Here is a 21,837-nt window from a genome sequence, read left to right as displayed (position 1 = left end):
TGACAGACTAGAACTCCCCCATAGAGTTTTCTAGGCTTTTATTTTTTTTGGTGGTGGTGGTGGTGGTGGTTGTTTGTTTAATCTTTATGGGAGCTGATTGCCTGGTCTTTCTCCCACAGAGCTGCTGGATGGGTTTGAACCGCCAACCTTTTTGTTAACAACCATGTGCTTAACCACTGGGCCACCAGGGCTCCTTAACAACATAAAACCAAACCCACAAAAGTCCATTATATAATAATGTATATTAATTTAACACATGAAGTTTTTATTAATTCAACAAGTCTCCTTTCAGATGTTATTAACTCAAAAAGTCTATCACATAATAAACCCGAAAACCAAACCCACTGCTGTCAAGTCGATTCCGACTCATATAGGACAGGATAGAACTGCCCCATAGGGTTTCCAAGCCTGTAAATCTTTACAGAAGCAGACTGCCACAGCTTTCTCCCCTGGAGTGAGTGATGGGTTCAACAGCCGAACTTTCAGTTGGCAGCCTAGCACTTAAACCACTGTACCACCAGGGGGTCTTTAACAGCAACATAACCCAAAACCAACCCGTTGCTGTCGAGTCAATTCCAACTCATGGTGACCCTACAGGAGGGCAAAGAAGTGGTGACTTGCTGATTCTGACCTAGGAAAACAGTGGCAGTAGACCCAGGAAAAGCACAAGGGTGTGCAGGAGTTTCTATGTAGGAAAGGAGGGAGTGGAGATGGGCATTTCAAACTGATGGGTACGCTTGGAGGCCTGGTCATCAGGTCTATAAAACACTCCTCCCACCACCACTACCCCAAGGCTGAAAACATGCAAAAATTGGCTCCACGTTCTCCCTTTTCTCATGCAGCAGTTAATATACCCATAGATTGCTTTGCCTGGCCTTTGTAGTTTGCAGTGTGGCCTAGCCATATTACTTGGGCAAATACAATTTCTTAAACGGATCAGGACCTTTCCCTTTAGGATGATATAAACTATTGCTTGGCAAGTTTTATGGTGCACTAGAATCACCTGGGAAGACTGTTAAACTAAACGTCTGTGGCCCCATTCCAGGGAGTGGGCTTCAGTAGGTCTGGGGTGAGGCCTGAGAATTTGATTCCACAGGAAACCCTCAGCCCAGAGCAACAAACGCTAAACCGACTCTGGTCGAGTGCAGCAGTCCCTGCTGTCTCAGCACTTTCAGAAAAAGGCAAATCTGTTTTATGATGTTATCAAAATAGATATTTATCAGGACATCTGGGTTTTTTCTTTTCCTTGCATAGTGTGAGGTAAAGAATTACCTTACATGAAGTAATGTGGCCTTTGTCCTTGCTTTCTGAGTGATCAGCCTTGGAATTTCCTGAGTAGTTTAGCCACCTTTATTCTCTAAGATCTCCAGACAACACCTGAGGATTTTTGCAAATGAGTAGGGGGCTGGCCAGGCCAGAAAGACCATCCTGAGACTGGGTAGCAGCTGCCCTAAGGGAGGGGCGCATGGTTCAATCAATCATGCCTGTGCAATGAGGCCCCTGTCAGCCTATGGAATGAGATCCCAACAGCCTATGCAATGAGGCCCCAATCATGACTATATAAGGAAAATAGATGCACACAGACCTTGAATGTGTAGTCCTTGGCAAGAGTTGAGCAGCACCAGGGCTTCCCCACCACAAGCAAAGGGGACAGCTTACATGAGTACGTCCAGAGCAGGGTGCTTCAATAGCTTTGCCGGTGTTACACAGACAAGCACTACACACACATTTGGGTCTTGGGGTTTTACGTTTTCCCAACTGCTTAGAGCTTCCTCTGTAACTGAGCCTTTTAAGGTAACAGCCTTCTTTGTGAAAATTTGGGATCTGCCAAGGTGTGACAGAGGCGCTCTGGAAAGAAATGTGTAGCTTGTGGCCTGGACTGCCTCAGGGCTGTCTGCTGCCCCTCAGAGGTCCTCATCTTGGGGGTCAGTGGGTTTAGTCAACCCAAAGGATGCCAACTAACCAAGCCTAAGTCCTGTGAGATGGCCAAGCAAATAGAAAAAGACCCTGAAGTTAAAAATAATAATAAGGGTTGTATGTTGTTGGGTGCTGTCGAGTTGATTCTGATTCATAGCAATCCCATGTGACAGAGATGACACAAGCCCCATGGGGTTTTCTTGGCTGTAATCTTTATGGAAGCAGACTGCCAGGACTTTCTTCCACAGCACTGCTGGGTAGGTTCAAACCACCAACTTCCAGGTTAGTAGTCTAAGTAAAAACCATTTGTGCCACCTGGGGACCTTTAGTTTAAGGCAGGGGTTGGTAAACTATGGTCCATGGGCCAAAACTGACTTTGTAAAGTTATATTGGAACATAACCATTCCCGTTCACTTAACTATGGTCTACACTGCTTTCACCCTATGACTAAAGACCTGGACAGCTGGCAGAGTTGAGTATTTTTAGCAGAGACCACATGGCCCACAAAGCCTAAGATATTGTCTGGCCCTTTACTGAAAAACGTTTGCTGACTTATGGTTTAAGTCACATTGGAGTATCTGTGGGACATCCAGGTGGAGGAGCGCAGTGGGCGCATGGGTTTCTAAAGTTCTATTGTTGCTAGGGAGCCCCTCAGTGGTGCAAACAGTTAATGCACTCAGCTGTTAATAGAAAGGTTGGATGTTTGAGTCCACCCAGAGGGGCCTCAGAAGAAAGGCCTGGTGATCTACTTCTGAAAAATCAGTCATTGAAAACCCTATGGAGCACAGTTCTACTGACACACATGGGGCCGCCATGAGTGGGAATCATGTTGATGGCAAGTGGTTTTTTATTGTGGTTACAGTTAAAAAGTCACGAGAACAGATAGGGTGGTGAAACTATGAGAGTGAATTAAGTCACTCAGGGAGAAAGCAAGAAGGTAGATAGGAGGGAACCGGGGGACGCCAACACAAGTTAAGGTGAAGAGCATAAGGTGGGCTGAGGAAGAGAGAGCCTTGCCTCAAGAAGACTCAGGAGAGAGGGCTTCTTTGGGAGCCTTAAAAGGAGATCTTTGAAAACAGGGAGTGGTCAACAGAGTCAAAAGCTGCCAAGAGGTCAGCAAGGACAGAACAGTCTTGTTAAACTCATCAAGAAAGCAGACATCAGTGACTTTTACAACAGTCCTTCAAAGGAGCGAAGAAGGCGGAAGCTGGATATCAGCAGGCTGAAGAACCAATGGAGGTGAGAAAGTAGAGGTAGGGATGGGTTGAGAACTCTTTCAAGAAAATTATTTGTGTGCATAGAGACATCCAAACTCCCTGAGGGACCGAGTTACTGGGCTGAGGGGCTGGGGACCATGGTCTTGGGGAATATCTAGCTCAACTGGCATAACATAGTTTATAAAGAATATGTTCTACCATCTGGGGTCTTAAAAGCTTGTGAGCGGCCATCTAAGATACTCCACTTGTTCCACCTCTTCAGGAGCAAGGAAGAATGAAGAAAACCAAAGACACAAGGGATAGATTAGTCCAAAGGACTAATGGACCACAAGTACCACAGCCTCCACCAGACTGAGTCCAGCACAACTAGATGGTGGCTAGCTAGCACCACCGACTGTTCTGACAGGGATCACAATAGAGGGTCCTGGACAGAGCTGGAGAAAAATGTAGGACAAAATTCAGACTCACATAAAAAAGACCAGACTTAGTGGTCTGACAGAGACTGGAGAAATTCCGAGAGTATGGCCTCCAGACACCCTTTTAACTCAGTACGGAAGTCACTCCTGAGGTTCTCCCTTCAGCCAACGATTAGACAGGCCTATAAACCAAACAATAACACATGTAGCTCAACCATGTATATGAGACTAAATGGGAACACCAAACCAGGGCCAAGGATAAGAAGGCAGGAGAGGACAGGAAAGCTGGACGAATGGAAATGAGGAATCCAAGGTTGAAAAGGGGAGAGTGTTGACATGTCGTAGGGTTGGCAACCAATGTCACAAAACAATTTGTGTATTAATTATTTAATGAGAAACTAATTTGCTTTGTAAACTTTCACCTAAAGCACAATTAAAAAAAAGAAAAATTATTTGTGAACGGGAGGGGAGAGAAAACATGCACACTGACGTGCGTGTTCTCTCAGGTGGATGAAAGGTTTAGTTTTTAAGAAACATGAGAACCTTCAGACCTAATCTCCTGCCACTTGTGTATTTGACACTGGGAGATACTGACAAATAAGTTGCCAGAGTTAAGCTCTGGAGTATTAAATTCAGTTGGCTTGAATAATTTGAATTTTAAAGTTGTAGAATATAAAAATCAGGTTTAAAAAAAGTGTCAACTGGATGGATGATTTCCCCCAATGCACACAGAGCTTAATTTGTTCAAACTTCAAGTCTCTTATGTATAATTTAATAAAAATTCGCTTTGCACACACACACACACACATTTAAAAAAAAAAAAAAAAAAAAAAACCACTGCCACTGAGTCAATTCTGACTCAGAGCAACCCTAGAGGACAAAGTAGAACTGTCCCATAGGGTTTCCAAACCCGTAAAAATTACGAATGCAAAGGCATTCGACTGTGTGGATCATAACAAATTATACATAACATTGCAAAGAATGGGAATTCCAGAATGCTTAATTGTGCTCATGAGGAACCTGTACATAGACCAAGAGGCAGTCATTCAAACAGAACAAGGGGATACTGTGTGGTTTAAAATTAGCAAAGGTGTGTGTCAGGGTTGTATCCTTTCACCATATTTATTCAATCTGTATGCTCAGCAAATAATCCAAGAAGTTGGACTATATGAAGAAGAATATGGCATCAAGATTGGAAGAAGACTCATTAACAACCTATAATATACTGGTGACACAACCTTGCTTGCTGAAAAATGAAGAGGACTTGAAGACTTGCCGATGTAGATCAAAGACTACAGACTTCAGTATGGATTGCACCTCAACATAAAGAAAACAAAAATCCTCATAACTGGACCAATAAGCAACATCATGATAAGCAGAGAAAAGATTGAAGTTGTCAAGGATTTCATTTTACTTGGATCCACAATCAACACCCATGGAAGCAGCAGTCAAGAAATCAAACGACATATTGCATCACGCACATCTGCTGCAAAAGACGTCTTTAAAGTATTAAAAAGCAAAGACGTCACTTTGAGGACTAAGGTGCGCCTGATCCAAGCCATGGTATTTTCAATCTCCTCATATGCATGGGAAAGCCAGACAATGAATAAGGAAGACCAAAGAAGTGATGCTTTTGAATTATGGTGTTGGTGAAGAATATTGAATATGCCATGAACTGCCAGAAGAATGAACACATCTGTCTTGGAAGAAATACAGCCAGAACGCTCCTTAGAGGCAAGGATGGCAAGACTTCATCTCACGTACTTTGGACACGTTATCAGTAGAGACCAGTCCCTGGAGAAGGATGCCATGCTTGGTAAAGTAGAGTCAGAGAAAGAGAGGAAGACCCTCAACGAGATGGACTGACACAGTGGCTGTAATGAAGGGTTCAAACATAGCAATGATAGTGAGGATGATGCAGGACCAGATAGTGTTTCGTTCTGTTGTACACAGGGGTCGCTATGAATCGGAACCAGCTCAACAGCACCTAACAACAACAATCTTTATGGAAGCAAACTGCCCCATCTTTCTCCCGTGGAGTGTCTGGTGGGTTAGAACTGCCAACATTTCGGTTAGCAGCCTAGCGCTTAACCACTGCACCACCAGGGCTCCTGACATACATTTAAGAGTACATTAAAGTTTGCCTGTTATAGGGATTGAAGTGTGTATATTGGCCAAGCCACTTGGATCATTCTCTAAGCAATGGTGACTTCAGACCCTAAAAAGTGAAGTTTGAGGCTTTTTTTGGACAGAATGAATCAGATTGAGTCAAAAGCCTTTTTTGAGAAAGGATGTTGATTGTAATCTTGTTATTACTTCCATATTAAAAAACCAGTTGCTGTTGAGTAGATTCCAACTCATAGTGACCCCATGTGTGTCAGACTAGAACTCTGTTCCATAGGGTTTTCAGTGGCTGATTTTTTGGTAGCAGATCACCAGGACTTTCTTCCCAGGCACCTCTGGGTGGACACGAACCTCAAGCCTTTAAATTAAGCCAAGCATGTTAACCATCTGCACCACCCAGGGACTCTGTATATGGCACCTTACGATGGGGATATAGAATAAACATATAAAGTAAACCCAAATTTCATCATCTGAAATTTGACAATCTCTGGGTCTACGAAGGAAGTAACAGATAGACCATGCTTTTCAAGTTCCTTTTTATTGCAATAAATCAGAACTGTAATCTGCACATGAAAAGATCTGGTGAAACATCTACTTTTTAAAATTCATTACATAAATGATATTTTATTCAATGAGTTTTTCATTCTGATCGCTTCTGATAATGGCAAAGCTAACAGAAAAATCTCAAAGTAAATGGGTATTTATTTTGTGCTTTCACATGTTTTTAAGGACCAAGTTCAAAGGTTTCATTTATGTTAGATTTCAGATCTAAGAATCCTGGCAGAATCTTCTCCTTTTTCATTTTAAAATCCCCAGCAACACTTGTTATCAAATTATCCAGCAGCACTCCAATTAATGGTTAGGCTTATAAATCAGGAAATTACCTTAAGCATACACTGTAATTGGCATCTGTTAAAATAACGACGAGTTTCTAATGAACCGCATTTCCTTCTTTCAGGATCTCTGTGTGTGTGTGTTTTTAATTTGCTAGACAGAATTAAGCAGGTCTCTCTGTGACTGGCTTTGCATTCTATTTCCAAACTGAACATGACAAGTTATTGAAAAAGTAAATCATTGGAGAGAAAGGATTTGCTGTGGTTTTCACACTTCTTTTAGTAAAAATAGATCATTTTCAACAGCAGCAATAAGTCAACACTGACCTGGTAATAAATCCACTTAGGAAGTAAATCATCAATACTCATTGGTTTAAAACACTCTGGCCGTGTGTGCTAACAGAAGAAATACAAAATTTACATACACAAAACGCATCTTTCCTGTATCTGTGGTGTCGACTCGTCAGATGACAGTATGTTAAAAATTGAGCCATGACGTTTGAATAGCTGTTTGATGCAGAAATGTATCAAAGGGAATACACCATGTGTTGTAGTTTCAGAATAGAAACCCAGTGTAAAAAAGTTTAAAAAAAAAAAAAAACACAAAAGTAACACAAAGAACCAGGGTGGGGCGCAGGGGTGGTGGTGGAACTTTCCTTGACCAGTGATGGACACAAGTGCTGCTGGTGTACGTGTGTTAATTCCTAAGGAAGCACTACCCAGAGGTGAGCGGCATCATTCCCAAAGGGGTCTGCTTGTGCCCGTCTGAGATGCTGGGTCAGCCACCAGAAGTCCTCCAGGATTTGGAAAGTGATTGTCGGCCCAGAAACTACCAGAAGTCTGTGATCTTTCCACTTTGAGTGTCCTGATGCTAAAAGGAAGGTCACACAAAATTTCAGAAACTGGCTTTGAATGATTAAAGCAATTATTAGAGAGAAAACCCAGAATGCAGGATCCTAAAATGGTCTACTCCAGGAGCCAACAACTATGGAAAAGACAGATTTTGTTCAAGAGGCAAGTTTCTTGGCTCAGCCTCACTTGAGTTATCTCATTTTAATTTTAGTTTCTGAAATACTGTTTTCTATGATCACTTACTATAAGTATGTTTGGGACAAAAATTTAATATACAAATGTATAAAAACTTTCAAATTTTTAATAATCAAGGCACATAATTGGTTTTCAGAGCTTATATTTTGCCATAGTATATGTGTATGTGTGTGTATGTATTCACACATATAGATATACACACTACGTTTAGCGTGTGTATATATGCATACACACCAACACTATATATATGCACTAAATGTATATATATTTAGCATATATATATATTCACACTATATTTAGTGCGTATATATATATATCCATTTATCTACAAAAAGTCATTACATATATATTATTGTTGTTGTTAGGTGGCTTCAAGGTGATTCCAACTCATAGCAATGCTATGCACAATAGAACAAAACACTGCCTGGTCCTGCGCCATCCTCACAATCATCGTTATGCTTGAGCCCATGATTGTAGCCACTGTGTCAACCCATCTCCTCGAGGGTCTTCCTCTTTTTTGATGACCCTCTACTTTACCAAGCATATATATATATATATATATATATATAAAACCACACTATATATATTATGGAAACCCTGGTGGCGTACTGGTTAAGTGCAACGGCTGCTAACCAAAAGGTCGGCAGTTCAAATCCACCAGGCGCTCCTTGGAAACTCTATGGGGCAGTTCTACCCTGTGCGATAGGGCCACTATGAGTCGGAATCGACCTGATGGCAACGGGTTTGGTTTGGATTTTGCTATATATATTATACATTGACCTAGATTTTCCACTTAATATAGAATTCAGCTATGTCAGTTGTATTTTAGTGTTCTAAAAACTATTCTGTTAGTTCTAGAAATTCTCTTATATAAAAGCATCTAACTTACCTTAAGCAATTTCAATATCAGCTATCAATGTTCCATAGTGCTGAAAAAAAATAAAAAATAAAGAAAACAGAAATATAAGCCTCTGAGGCAAAGCCACGGAGTGATTTTTGTAACCGCTGTGCTGAGAAGCAGACAGGTAATTAATATAGACCAAGCCTCAGAAAGCTCATCAGGGGGACTACTTCCAATAAATAGAAGGTTGTATTCATCTAGCTTTCATTTCTTTTGCTTTTAAGGAAAGGATATATAGCAACAAACTATAAAAAGCAGAGATGTGAATATTCGTAATTCAAGGCTAAGGGTGGTGAGGGTCGCTAAGATGTGCAGAGGACAGGAAACTAGCAGAAACTAGACCACAAGGGTCCGCTCGGCTTTTGGAAGTTGGCCTGGGGAGGAGGCCATAAGCAACCTGAAGTTCTGCAGGACCCGTGTTACAATGCCATCTACTGGCGTGAGGCCAAAAGATGTGCATTTCCTCTAAACGGCTCTCTGGATTAACAACAGTAGCCCTACCTCCTCTGAAATTATTCCACGATCATGGCCTTGAGTCCAGGGCTGGATTACCCGGTAAGCAAGGTACGCACAGGCCCAATTGTGTCTTCCCAGCAATCTGCAGTGCACAATTTCACCTGTCCCCCATTCCCGTCAAAGATGTGAAATCCGTATGAATTTGCTCACCACAGATTAGCAAGTAAATACAATTAAGCCCGTGCAGACCTTGCTCAATACAAACTGCTGCATACTGCGTCCACTGGTTAATACGCCCCTGGAAAGGTCTATGCAAGGACAAGACTCATGAACTCCGCCTGGAAGGTTTGCAGTTGTGAGCTTGGACTCTGGTTCCTTCCCTCCCCAACTGTGATTCTGGGCAAATCACGAGGTCTCTGAGCCTTGAAATGGCCCTGGTCCCCCCGCCTGCCTAGCTGCAGTGCTCTTGAGAACCACAGGAGGTTTGGGGGGAGGAAGTGTCCTCGATAATCTCAGAGTGTCTACAGGGCAAGGCGCTCCTCCCTAGGTCCCAAAGGGTTTTACTTTGGAAACTGGACATGCTTGGCCTCCGTGCCTCTTCTTGTTTTGTACTCTTAATTTATGCTCTCAAGAATGGAACAAGTTCTTTATGGATGGGGCTCGGAGGTTCAGTGGGAAAGGGCCTGCCAAATTGGGCTAGCTCAGTCTCGCCCTGCTATCCACAGCACTCTGCTCTGAGACTGAGCATTATGAAGGCCTGCAGGCTTTGGTGGAGTCCTTGGGTGGCGCCAATAGCTAAGCACTCGATTACTAACGGAAAGGTTGGAGGTTCAACTGCACTCAGAGGCATCTCAGAAAAAAGGCCTGGCGATCTACTTCTGAAGAATTAGCCACTGAAAACCCTACAGAGCACAGCTCTACTCTGACAAGCGGGCTTGCCATAAGTTGGGATCAGCTCATTGGCAACTGGTGTTTTGGTTGCAGGCTCTGGCGATCGTTTCTAAGGAACAAAGGGGCCTGGTGGGTTGGGATTCCTGCAGCTCACACAACATGGCTCACGTTGGCATGCACCTTCTCATGCAGAGAGACATCTGAACACTGGGGGCACTAGCTGGTTCTTCTCCCCCCACCCAGCCATGCCTCTTCTGTGGGACCACCTGGCAGTATGCACCACCACGTCCCAGAAAAGATTGCTCTGGGGATCCCAGAAGAAGCAAAACAAACCAATTCAAGTGACTAAAAATAATCCTGGGAGCTCCTGATGTGGAGGGAACAGCAGGCCCTCGGATAAGGCCATCTCTGGAAAACATATTTCTTCAGATCATGAGGACCTGGGATCTGAACTACAACTTCTAGGGGCCCAGCACAGTTAAATAAAGGAGCCCAGTGCATGATACCCATGACACCCCTCTCGCCAGAGCAGACGGCACATGCTGATCGCCCCACTCATTGGCTTGGTTTGGGTTCAGTCTCCAGCTCTCTCTCACACAGAGCTCTGAGCAACCTGGGCCATCAGACTGGAGGCCGCACAGGAGGTGGGACCTCATTGCCATGGAAGCACTGCAGCCCTTGCTGAAGAAGAAAGGGCATGGCCCCCTAACACCTGCAACCTCAAACACCTTAAACATCGGGGAAAATGTGTAAAGGCAAGTATTCAGGCTTATTTTGTATAGAAGTGGGTGCCTTTGATAGCATCTATAGACCAGCTGGTGTAAATGACTTGAGGCTGAGTGGAGATGATTCTGCTAACGGATTAAAACCAGCTGTTGCTGAGTTGACTCATGGCGACCCTATGTGTGTCAGAGTAGAAGTGTGCTACATAGGGTTTGCAATGGCTGATTTTTCAGAAGTAGATTGCCAGGTCTTCCTTCTGAGATGCCTCTGGGTGGACTCAAACCTCCGGCCTTTCAGTTAGCCACCAAGCATGTTAACTATTTGCACCACCCAGGGACTCCTGCTAACAGATTAACCAAAAAAATTCCGTTGCCATCAAGTCAATTCCAGCTCATAGTGACCCTATAGGACAGAGTAGAATGCCCCTAGGGTTTCCAGGGAGTGGGTGGTGGGTGGGTTCGAACTGCCGATCTTTTGGTTAGCAGCTGATGCTTAACCACTGCGCCACCAGGGCTCCTCACATTCATCTTCTGAATCACCTGTGGGTCCATCAGAAATGTCCAGGTAAAAACCATGACAAGAAAACAACATAATCATTGTTATTATCATCAGCAACAAGCCCTTAAGTAAGAACTTACAGTGATAAAAGGGTAAATATTTTACCATTGTAACCTCATTTCACCCTCACCATCTATGCAAATGCATCTTATTATTCATCTTGCAACTTTATTGTAGCTATTTTTTTTTAATCACCATTTCCCACTCCCTAAACATCACATAAAAATCAAAAGTTCTTAAGTTTTTAGAATGCTGAACTTATAAGCTGGGTAAAGCCTTTATCCTCTGAAAGGACAAATTTTGATAGCTCTCCAGTTCTGTTCCTCTGAAACCTCACTGAGGGGGCATAACAGCTGTGTTACTAAGCAACATTGCTTAAGATCAAGATGGCCCTGGACAGGTAAGTTCCAGGTGGACTGGGAGGTAGCAAACATCCGGTGGGAAGCTGAGCTTTGGGCCTCTCTGAATGTGGATACTCTTTTAACTGGGTGCATCCCTTGTGGGGACCCTGAAGCACTGCCTTTGGAGTGGCCACAAGAGTTACTGTCTCTCATGTACGGCACGGGGCTTCTAAAACAAGGTGGATCCCCCTCCCTCCAATGTTAGATTCACTTCTTCGCACTTGAGATGTCATGTCAGGGGATCAAAGAACACTAGCTGCCCTGAAAAGAGCTCCTGCTGCTGATTCCTGGCTCCACCCCTTCTGAGTAGACCTCTCCCTGGTGGACTTGTGGGTCTGAATTTGTAGTTCAGCTTCAGGGGAGGACTCCTGGCAGGTAATGCTCAGAGTTACCTGGTAACTATCCACACCCGCACAAGCTTCTTAACACTAAACCAAAACCCGTTGTTCTTTCGAGGGCAAAAGGAAGGAGTAATCAGTAAACTTCTATAGCCCTAATAGTACCTACATATATATGGTACTCATCTTTTATAACGGGTTTAACAGACTTTTTCTATAAAGGGCTACCCATTGCTGTCAAGTTGATTCTGACTCATAGCGACCTTACAGGACAGAGTAGAACTGCCCCATACAGTCTCCAAGGGGCTCCTGGTGGATTCAAACTGCCAATCTTTTGGTTAGCAGCCGTAGCTCTTAACCACTACGCCACCAGGTAACCTTATAGAGGACATAAATTCATAAAGATTTTGGAGTAGGGGTTGGGGCTCTAAATTTGGTTGCTTAAGTTAATTTATTGGAAGGAAAGAAAGAAAGAAAGAAAAGGCAGGAAGGAGGAAGGGTTTTTGCAGACTATAACCATTCAAGAGTTGATCTGGGGGGAGAATGCTAAATGAAAGGTGGCATGCATTTAATCCTTAATGATCTACAGGCATACAGAGCATTTTAAGATGACATCAAATTTTAGTTACTGAGCAATTTTGTTATTAAGAAATCCATTGACCATTTAAACATATGACATAATTGAATGCTATGTAGGGTTGATTGAAGAATAATCATTCATGGGGCATCATGCAGGGAAAAGTGAAAAGCATTAATGGCATGCAGAAAATCCAGTGACTGATTAGCAGAAGACCCAGCCGTTTGACACAGGAAAGGCATGCACTTTTAGACTTTGGCTTTACCTTGTCATAACAGGATTGTGAATACCATATAAATGATCTTTATGATAACTGTTATTAACATTTTCCATACTGCAACAAAAATAAATACACCAGAAAGACTGTGTTATCTCTATGATGAAGTATTTACGTCACAGATTACAAAGACAATGTCATGGTCATGAAAAGTATGTGGCAGGTTGTTAAATCTACAAAGACCTTAAAAGGGTATATTTACATTGTGGCCTACTTAAAAACCAAGTACTTAACTACTTTGTAGATTAATTTAACATATATATACATTTTTATTAATTCAACAAGTATTTCTTGAGCAGCTTCTATGTGTCAGCCCTCGTTTTTAGAGAGTCTTCAGAATTTATTTTTATCTGGACATTTCTATTGCTATTAGATAATTTTAAGATGTTATTAATGTAAAAAGTCCACTATATAATAATATATTTTAATTTAACATATAATTTTTTTATTAATTCAACAAGTTTCCTTTGAGATACTATTAACTTAAAAAGCCTATCAGACAATAAACCCATAGGGTTTCCAAGGAGCAGCTGGTGGATTCGAACTGCTGACCTTTTGGTTAGCAGCTGAGCTCTTAACCACTGCACCACCAGGGCTCCATCACATAATAAAGTATATTAATTTAACATATAAAATGTTTTTATTAACTCAACAAGTATTTCTGGAGCAGCTTCTATGTGCCACCACTCTTTTTAAGGGGCTTCAGAATTTGTTTCTGGAGATAGCTATTGCTATTAGATAATTTTAAGTTATTAACTTAGCTTAAAAAGTCCATCATCTAGTAATAAAAACCTCCCCAGCCCATCTTAGGAATACGGTTTAAAAAAAAAAAAAAGGCTTACTTGTTCATGGATACAAATTCAACACTATAAAATACAAAAAAGGGAGATAGGATTATTATTATTATTTTTTAATCTCTAGAAAAGCTTGACGCTACATCCATTCTTTTTACTGTAATAGCGATGCTTGACGGGGATGCAAACCCAAGGGAGAGACATGTTGAGGAGGAAGGAGTGAAATGAAAACGAAGCACCACGTTTGCCGGATACAGAGGGAAGGGCAGACCACAGAGCCAAAATGAAAATCAGTAAAAACAGTTATCATAAAGTAAAATGCCAGGTCCCCGAGACTGAGCAACTGTAAACGAGAAAGAAAAAGGCCGGTTAAGGAAGCTGAGAAGATTAAGCAAAAAGAAAAAAAGCAATTCAAACAAGCATGAGAAAGTCTGTACAAACAAAACCCCTGCGCAGGGATGACCTGCTACCTTAGAAAAGTCAAGTACAATGTCATCAGATCTTACCTTCGGCAGCTCTTCGAAAACAGCCCCACTTAGGACGTGACCCCCCAGCCTCCGTGGAAACTCTCATACTTACTCATCATACACATCTTCCGAATCCATTCGACGGTAGTACTTGGCCAGCTTGACAGCAAAGATTATAGCCGGAAGGAGAAACAGTGTAGCTTTTCCTATGCCAAACCAAAACAAATTCTAGGAAAAAAACAAAGCAAACAGATGATTAAACGCTTGAGGATGGAAAAAAGGAAAACAACAGATTGAGGAAAAAACATCTTTTTTGCAGTTTTTTTTTCGAGTTCTAATTTTGTTCTTTTAAAGTCATTTGTGAGCTTACTATCAGCCAGCCACTGTGTGAAGTGCTTAATGTTATTGTAACTCATTTAATCTTTCTAAAAACCTTGAGTCCAATCAATTGCTGTTGAGTCAACTCCGACGCATGGTGACCCCATGTGTGTCAGAGTAGAACTGCGCTCCACAGGGCTTTCAATGGCTGATATGCAGAAGTAGACACCTCTAGGTGATTTTCTTTCTTCTGAGGAGGGTTTAAAAAAAAACCAAACCAAACTGTTGCCTTGGAGTCGATTCCAACTCCTGGTAACCTTATAGGACAGAGTGGAACTGCCCCATAGGGTTTCCCAGGAGCGGCTGGTGAATTTGAACTGCCAGCCTTTTGGTTAGCAGCCATGCTTCTGGGGGGGACTCCAACGACCAACCATTCCATTAGCAACTGAGTACTTTAACCATTACACCAGCCCTTATTATCATGTTTATTTTACAAATGAAGAACAAAACCAGTGGTAGAGCCAGGATTTGAACCTAAGGCACTCCAAAGTCCACTTCTTACCACTTCACTCTATGGACTCCCTTTGCTGCCCCGACAGGCCAACCATTAGAACATGCATGGTCAGCAGGCCAAGTTCAAATCCTTTTTATGAGCTGTTTGACATAAGATGACTGATTAACCTTTCTGGCTTTGTTTCTGCACCTTAACAGTGGGGACAACGGTATCATTATCTCATAACCTTACCATGTAAAGAATACAGAAGCAATGCTTAGTACATACTGTTGTTGTTGTGTACCATCCAGTCAATTCCAACTCATAGTGACCCTATAGGACAGAGCAGAACCTCCCCATAGGGTTTTCTAGGCTGTAATCTTTACAGAGGGAGACTGCCACCTCTTTTCTCCTGCAGAGCCACTGGGTGGGTTCGAATAGCTGACCTTTCAGTTAGCAGCTGAGCACTTAACCACTACACCACCAGGGCTCCTTACCCTGTTGCCGTTGAGTTGATTCCGAGCTATAGCGAGCCTATAGGACAGAGTAGAACTGCCTCATAGAGCTTCCAAGGAGTGCCTGGCGGATTCGAACTGCCGACCTCTTGGTTAGTAGCTGTATCACTTAACCACGGCTCCTTAGTACATACTAAACCAAAACCTGTTGCCGTCGATTCAGTTCTGACTCATAGCAATCTTATAGGACAGAACAGAACTGCCCCATAGGATTTCCAAGACTGTAATCTTTATGGAAACAGACTGTCACATCTTTCTCCCGCAAAGCAGCTGGTGCGTTCGAACTGCCGACCTTCTGGTTAGCAGCCGAGCACTTAACACTGTCCTACCAGGGCTCCTTAGTACCCACTAGGTCTCAATAAATGTTTCTTTACTTCAACTGTTCACTTTAATTAATCGCTGAGGTAGGCCATAGACAGAATGCAACGATGTTTTGTCTAAAGAGCAATGTTAAAGCTTTTTTTTTTTTTAAGTTGCTAACATTCCTAAATCAGATCTCACCGAGAAACCTAGATTGACCTCTTTCCCTGAAAACTGGAAGATCTCGTAACACTGAGCCCTCGTACCCACAAGGCACCCGTCAGCTGCAGCTGGGTAGTGGCTCCTTCTTTCACAGAGGTGTTCCTCCTCAGTTTGCCACAGGTTGCACCACTAATTTTTGCAGGCGTGATATTCAAAATGATTTAACCTTATCAGCCAATCAGAACAGACGCTGATGCAAAACAATCAGAACCTACAACCGGTATGACCTCGTGGGTACCACACACTGTCCGAATATCCATTTTGCCCAGCGTCCTACCCTTGGCCGGCCTTGTAAATCGACACCCTGTCAGGCCCCTGCAGAGTTTCTATGCGTGGCCCCTGCCTTGGGATAATGCTGTAAGTAGCACCAGAGTGGCTCTCCCCAGTCCACTACGAGGCAAAAGCAGCTTGGATGTAAGGACCCCTTCCAGGCCCTTATAGCTCTGCCACTGCCTTTCTGCTTCGCTCCTGGCTAAGCTTAGTGCTGAATGGCTGGGGCACCTCTCAACCCAGAATGTCCAGTAAAACTGCTCTCCTTTCCACCCCTACTCTTTTATTAGTAGATCTGAGTGGTTTTGACCTTGTTTTGGGAGGCTTTATAGCTTAGGAAAACTGTGCCCTTTTAATGGAACCTGCATCAATCCTTTAAGGAACAAGCAAGATATAAAGAAACACGTTAGACAACCTGAAACATAAACATAAAAATAAACATTACAATGTGGTTGTTGTTAGGTGCCATTGAGTTACTTCCAACTCATAGTGACCCTATGAATAACAGAATGAAACACTGCCTGGTCCTGAGCCATCCTCACAATCATTGCTATGTTTGAGCCCATGGTTGCAACTACTGTGTCAATCCATCTCACGGAGGGTCTTCTTTTTCGCTGACCTTCTACCTTATCAAGCATGATGAATTTCTCCAGGGACTGGTCCCTCCTGATATCATGTTCAAAGTACATAAGGCAAAGTCTCACCATCCTTGCTTCTAATGAGCATTCTGGCTGTACTTCTAAGACAGATTTGTTCGTTCTTCTGGCAGTTCGTGGTATATTCAGTATTCTTCACCAATACCACAATTCAAAGGCATCAATTCTTCTTTGGTCTTCCTTATTCATTGTCCAGCTTTCACATGCATATGAGGTGACTGAAGACACCAAGGCTTGGGCCAGGTTCACCTAAGTCCTCAGAGTGACATCTTTGCTTTTTAACACTTGAAAGAGGTCTTTTGTAGCAGATTTGCCCAATGCAATACGTCATTTGATTTCTTGACTATTGCTCCCATGGGAGTTGATTGTGGATCTAAGTAAAATGAAATCTACAGCATGACAGAATTTTGCAAGACCAACAACTTATTCATTGGAAATACCTTTTTTCAACAACAGTAACAGTGACTATACATGTGGACCTTGCCAGATGAAACACACACAGGAATTGAATCGGCTACATCTGTGGAAAGAGACACTGGAGAAGCTCAATCTCGTCAGTCAGAGCAAGGCCAGGGGCCGACTGTGGAACAGACTATCAATTGCTCACGTGCAAGTTCAAGTTGAAGCTGAAGAAAATTAAAATAAGTCCACGAGTGACAACGTGTGACCTTGAGTATATCCCACCTGAATACGGAGACCATCTCAAGAACAGATTTGACGCATTGAACACTAATGACCAAAGACCAGATGAGTTGTGGGATGACATCAAGGACATCATACATAAAGAAAGCGAAAGGTCATTAAAAAGGAAGGAAAGAAAGCAAACAAAATGGATGTCAGAAGAGACTCTGAAACTTGCTCTTGAATGTGGAGTAGCTAAAGTGAATGGAAGAAATGAAGAAGTAAAGAGCTGAACAGAAGATTTCAAAGGCCAGTTTGAGAAAACAAAGTAAAATATTATAAGGAAATGTCCAAAGACTTGGAGTTAGAAAACCAAAAGGGCAACATAATAGTAGGTCTGCCCAAAGGTGCCTCAAAAGAAAAGTGAAGTAAACACCCAGAACTCTTCCTTTACGATATTAAACTACCTACTGATAAAGCTCCAGACTATTCACCTTCCTGAGCAGCCTTGGGTGCCTGATTATTTGCGGAGCAGCATCTGGTAGCTCGGTATGTGACTGGATAGGGGTGGGTGGTGTAGCCTGGACACAAGGAGGCTAATTACCATTTTGAAGGCCTCAACTAAAGCCAGCAGCAGGGGCCACACGCAGCAGGATGAAAGGGTAGGGATTTAGAAGAGAAGGGAAGCAGCCAGGAATCAAGTGCACTCTGGGTGACTGGGATAGTGGTGGGATCACTCCCAGTTGGGCGTGCAAGTCCACCCAGCAGACAGATGGACATATGGACATGGAGCAGTGAGATGGATGGATACAGTGATACAGACAGACCTTGAGACAGACAGCTCTCTGATCCTTCATTCATTCATTCAATAGCAATACTCTGTGCCAGGCAATACACCAGACCACAAGGACACAGCAGTGAAGAGACAGGCCTTGCTTGTGATGTTTAGAGTCCAGTGGGAAGAGACTCATCTTAATCACAGTACCACACAAATACATAATTCAAACTACAGGAACCTCTCTAAAGGAAAAGCGTAGGGTTCTATGGGAATGTGGAACAGGGAGCCATTCTAGTCTGGAGAATCAGAAGAGGTTTCCTGGAAAAATAATATGTTTGAGCTAAGATCTGAAAACTGAACAATGGCTAACTATAACAGTGAATATCATTAAGAGCTTTGCACGCAATCTCTCACTGAACTGTCAAAACAACCCCATTAGGCTGATGACGCTCAGAAAAGTTCAGTAATTTGTCCAAAGTCAAAGAGTTCAGAAGATGGTAGAAGCGGAATTTGAATTCAGAATCTATGTTCTCAAGCATTGTTATACGACTTAGTGAAGTTAACCAGGTGGGGTGCAGGTGGGAGGAGAAGAATGAGAGAGAAAGACAAAGAAAGTGTGTCAGTTACCAGCCCAGGCAATGGAAATGGCATATGCAAAGGCCCTGAGGCAGGAGAATTGAGATGCATTTGAAGAAATGAGAGAAAACAAGTGTGGTGAGAGTACAGGAGAAAAGGGGGCAGATAGCATAAAATGAGGCCTGGCTGGGCCAGGTCCTGATCCCATGGTGTCCAGTATATTCTATTAAGAAGGATCCTGATCCTTATCATGACAGCCACTGGAAACCACTGAGGGAGGCACTTTATGCAGGGGAAGTGAGAGGATTGGCTCACGGAGCAAGTAAGTGTCTATCAAGGAATGAATGAGGCTGAGGAATAAACGTGATTAATTGTAACTTATCATCCCAGCTGTCAAGGGCCCTTGGTGGCACAAGCAGTTTGCAATCAGCTGCTAACCTAAAGGGTGATGGTTCGAACCCACCTAGTGGCACCACAGAAGAAAGGCCTAGTGGTCAGCTTCTATAAGATTACAGCCAAGAAAACCCTATGGAGCACGGTTCTACTCTGTAACACGGAGTTTCCATGAGTCAGAATTGACTTGATGGCAATGGTTTTATCCTAAGTGTTACATCTCAAAAGGCTTTTAAATCAAAAATTAAGTTTGGTGTAGCTTTGGTGTTGTATATATAACTGGACTAAAAATCCTTTTGCATATTGACAATCTGTACACCAATGATTGCTCCTTTCTAATTATTCTGGACAAATAGGAGTTTTCTTCATGAAGGTTTCCTGATTTCTGTAAATATAATTCTAGTAAAGAACAAAGATATGCGAATAGGACTTCGACTTTTCTAGTCTATTAGGTATCAGTAACAAGAGCCCTGATGGCACAATGGTTAAGTGCTCAGCAGCCAACTGAAAGGTTGGTGGTTCAAACCCCCCACCCCCCTCCAGTGACTCTGTGGGAGAAAAGACCTGACGATCTGCTTCTGTAAAGATTACAGCTAGAAAACCCTAGGGGGTCTTCCTACTCTGAGAACTATGAGTCAGATTGACTCAATGGCACACAGCAGCAACAACAGGTATCATAACTCATTCATCTAAAACCATGATAGACCCATGCAGAAAACTAATAGTGTGTACTGAAATCTGGAGAAATATAATCAAAGATGATGGATTGACTGTGCTTCCTTATTTTGAAAGATAAAACTCTTACCAAAGGGTCCACAATGTAGCTACACAGAAAGACGTCAACAGCAGAATCTAAAGCGGTGGCCACGGGTTTGCAGGCTGCAATTTTGTGAGTGATCTATGGGAGTAAGAAACACAAGCACACTTTAACTGAGACACAGCCACAAAAACCCACAAGAGTTACACATGCCGTTTACCTCTGGCCTGTTTCCCCAAAGGAATTTCTATGTCTTCTAGACCATGAGGCACACATGGTTTATTTCTATGGACGAGCTCTACAACGTACAAAGCTGTGTACTTTCAAGCAAGGCCCTTATTCTCTCAGCCTGTTTCCTCATTGGCTACTTGTAACAGTCAGTCTCATCCTGAAGGATTTGTGAGAGAATTAAAAGGGCATGTGTCCAGCACTGTGCCTCAGTCTGAATGTCTTACTCCTTCATTATCTGACCAAGGAGGTGGGAAGAAAAGGGAGAGTTAATTGCTCAATAATTGTACATTTTGGAACAGGGATTGGCAGACCCTTTTCGTAAAGGTCCAGAGAGTAACCATTTTAGGATTTGCAGACTGAGACCCATCTACCAAAATGACTCAATTCTGCCATTGTAGTGCAAAGGCAATCATAAAAAACATCCACTGCCATCGAGTTGATTCTGACTCATAACGACCCTATAGGACAGAGTAGAACTGCTCCATAGGATTTCCAAGGCTATAATCCTTATGAAGCAGACTGCCACAGCTTTCTTCCTCGGAATGGCTGGTGGGTTCAAATCGCCAGATTAGCAGCCGAGTGCTTTAACCACTGCCCCACAAGAGCTCCTTAAAGGAAATCATAGACAATATATAAACAAGTTGGTATGGCTCTGTTCCAATAACAGAACAGTCACTCCTGCTGGCCCTGTTTTAAAACACAGAAGACAGTGTGCCCTTTAATGAGGTGGAAACCCTATGGGGCAGTTCTACTCTGTCCTCTAGGGTCACTATGAGTCAGAATTTACTTGACAGCACACAACAACAACAACTCTCCCTACTAACTTGCTGCCATAAAATCATTGGAAACTTCACTCTGTTCCCCCATCTTTCTCTTCCAACACATTTGAGGAGACACAACAATGCAGCAGGTTCCATGAAGCTCAAGGAGTGTACAAACTACACTCGCAAATGACCCTGTACCCAGGAGCTTGTGGTTCACTGGGGGAGACGATGACATTCAAGTGTGGCAAGAATCCATATGAGAAAAGGGAGCAAAGAGAGGGGGCCTGTAGTCCGAAGCCATCCTGGGAGGACAACAGCCGTGCCAAGTTTCATGGCATCTCCCATCTTGGCCTTCACCCTCCGGGTTCCTTTCACTTGCCTCCTACCAAATTAGGGTGAATTTCATTTGTATTTCTTCCTGATTTTATCCTTGAAGTTGACTACGCTAAGCCATATCCTCCCTTCTCTTCATAAAACAGAAACTACTTACAGAGTCTTTGACCCACTGTATGTAATGTTCCAAGTATCCTATTATGGTATTCACATATGTCTTACTTTCCTGGAAGGAAATCAAACATTAGTAAACCATTAAAACGACAACAGCAACCCTGATTTAATCATGCCATTAGGTTCACACATCTGTTTCCTAACACATTTATTTAAAAAAAAAAAAAGAAAGAAAACTTACTTCCACAATTAGAGAAGAAGCATTATTACTGATGAATTTTTGAGCAGAATCCAAAGAGAGAATGATTTTGTTCAGTTTCTCCTGGAAAACACAGCAATGGGTGGTAAGGTATCAGAGCAATCAAAGGATTTCATTAGACCATTTGCATACAGGTGTGAGTACTGTTAACTCAGCTCCAACCAACACCTGCTAGTTGGGGAGACAACAGAACTGGCCGGCACTCTGAGGGCAGAGGGGAGGGAGATGAGGGCAGAGGGGAGGGAGATGAGGGCAGAGGGGAGGGAGATGAGGGCAGAGGGGAGGGAGATGAGGGCAGAG

The 21,837-nt window shown here is 42.9% G+C and overlaps 1 protein-coding gene across 1 annotated transcript in view; it reads right to left on the bottom strand.

The window, feature by feature from the left end:
• Positions 1–6,069: 6,069 nt before the first annotated feature.
• The window catches only part of PROM1 (prominin 1), a 124,940-nt gene continuing 109,172 nt past the window's right edge, over positions 6,070–21,837 (bottom strand). Inside the window, exons 19-26 of the mRNA XM_023730251.1 lie at positions 21,520–21,600; positions 21,322–21,390; positions 19,885–19,977; positions 14,050–14,165; positions 13,519–13,542; positions 12,665–12,733; positions 8,444–8,483; positions 6,070–7,378 (exon numbers count right to left, since the gene is read on the bottom strand). Coding sequence (XP_023586019.1) covers positions 8,468–8,483; positions 12,665–12,733; positions 13,519–13,542; positions 14,050–14,165; positions 19,885–19,977; positions 21,322–21,390; positions 21,520–21,600 — 468 coding nt within the window. The 3' untranslated portion in view covers positions 6,070–7,378; positions 8,444–8,467. The remainder of the gene's footprint in view (positions 7,379–8,443; positions 8,484–12,664; positions 12,734–13,518; positions 13,543–14,049; positions 14,166–19,884; positions 19,978–21,321; positions 21,391–21,519; positions 21,601–21,837) is intronic.

The sequence above is a fragment of the Trichechus manatus genome, unplaced genomic scaffold (genome assembly GCF_000243295.1).
Source record: "Trichechus manatus latirostris isolate Lorelei unplaced genomic scaffold, TriManLat1.0 scaffold00034, whole genome shotgun sequence".
NCBI lineage: Eukaryota > Metazoa > Chordata > Mammalia > Sirenia > Trichechidae > Trichechus > Trichechus manatus.
This window is presented reverse-complemented; position numbering and strand designations above follow the sequence as displayed.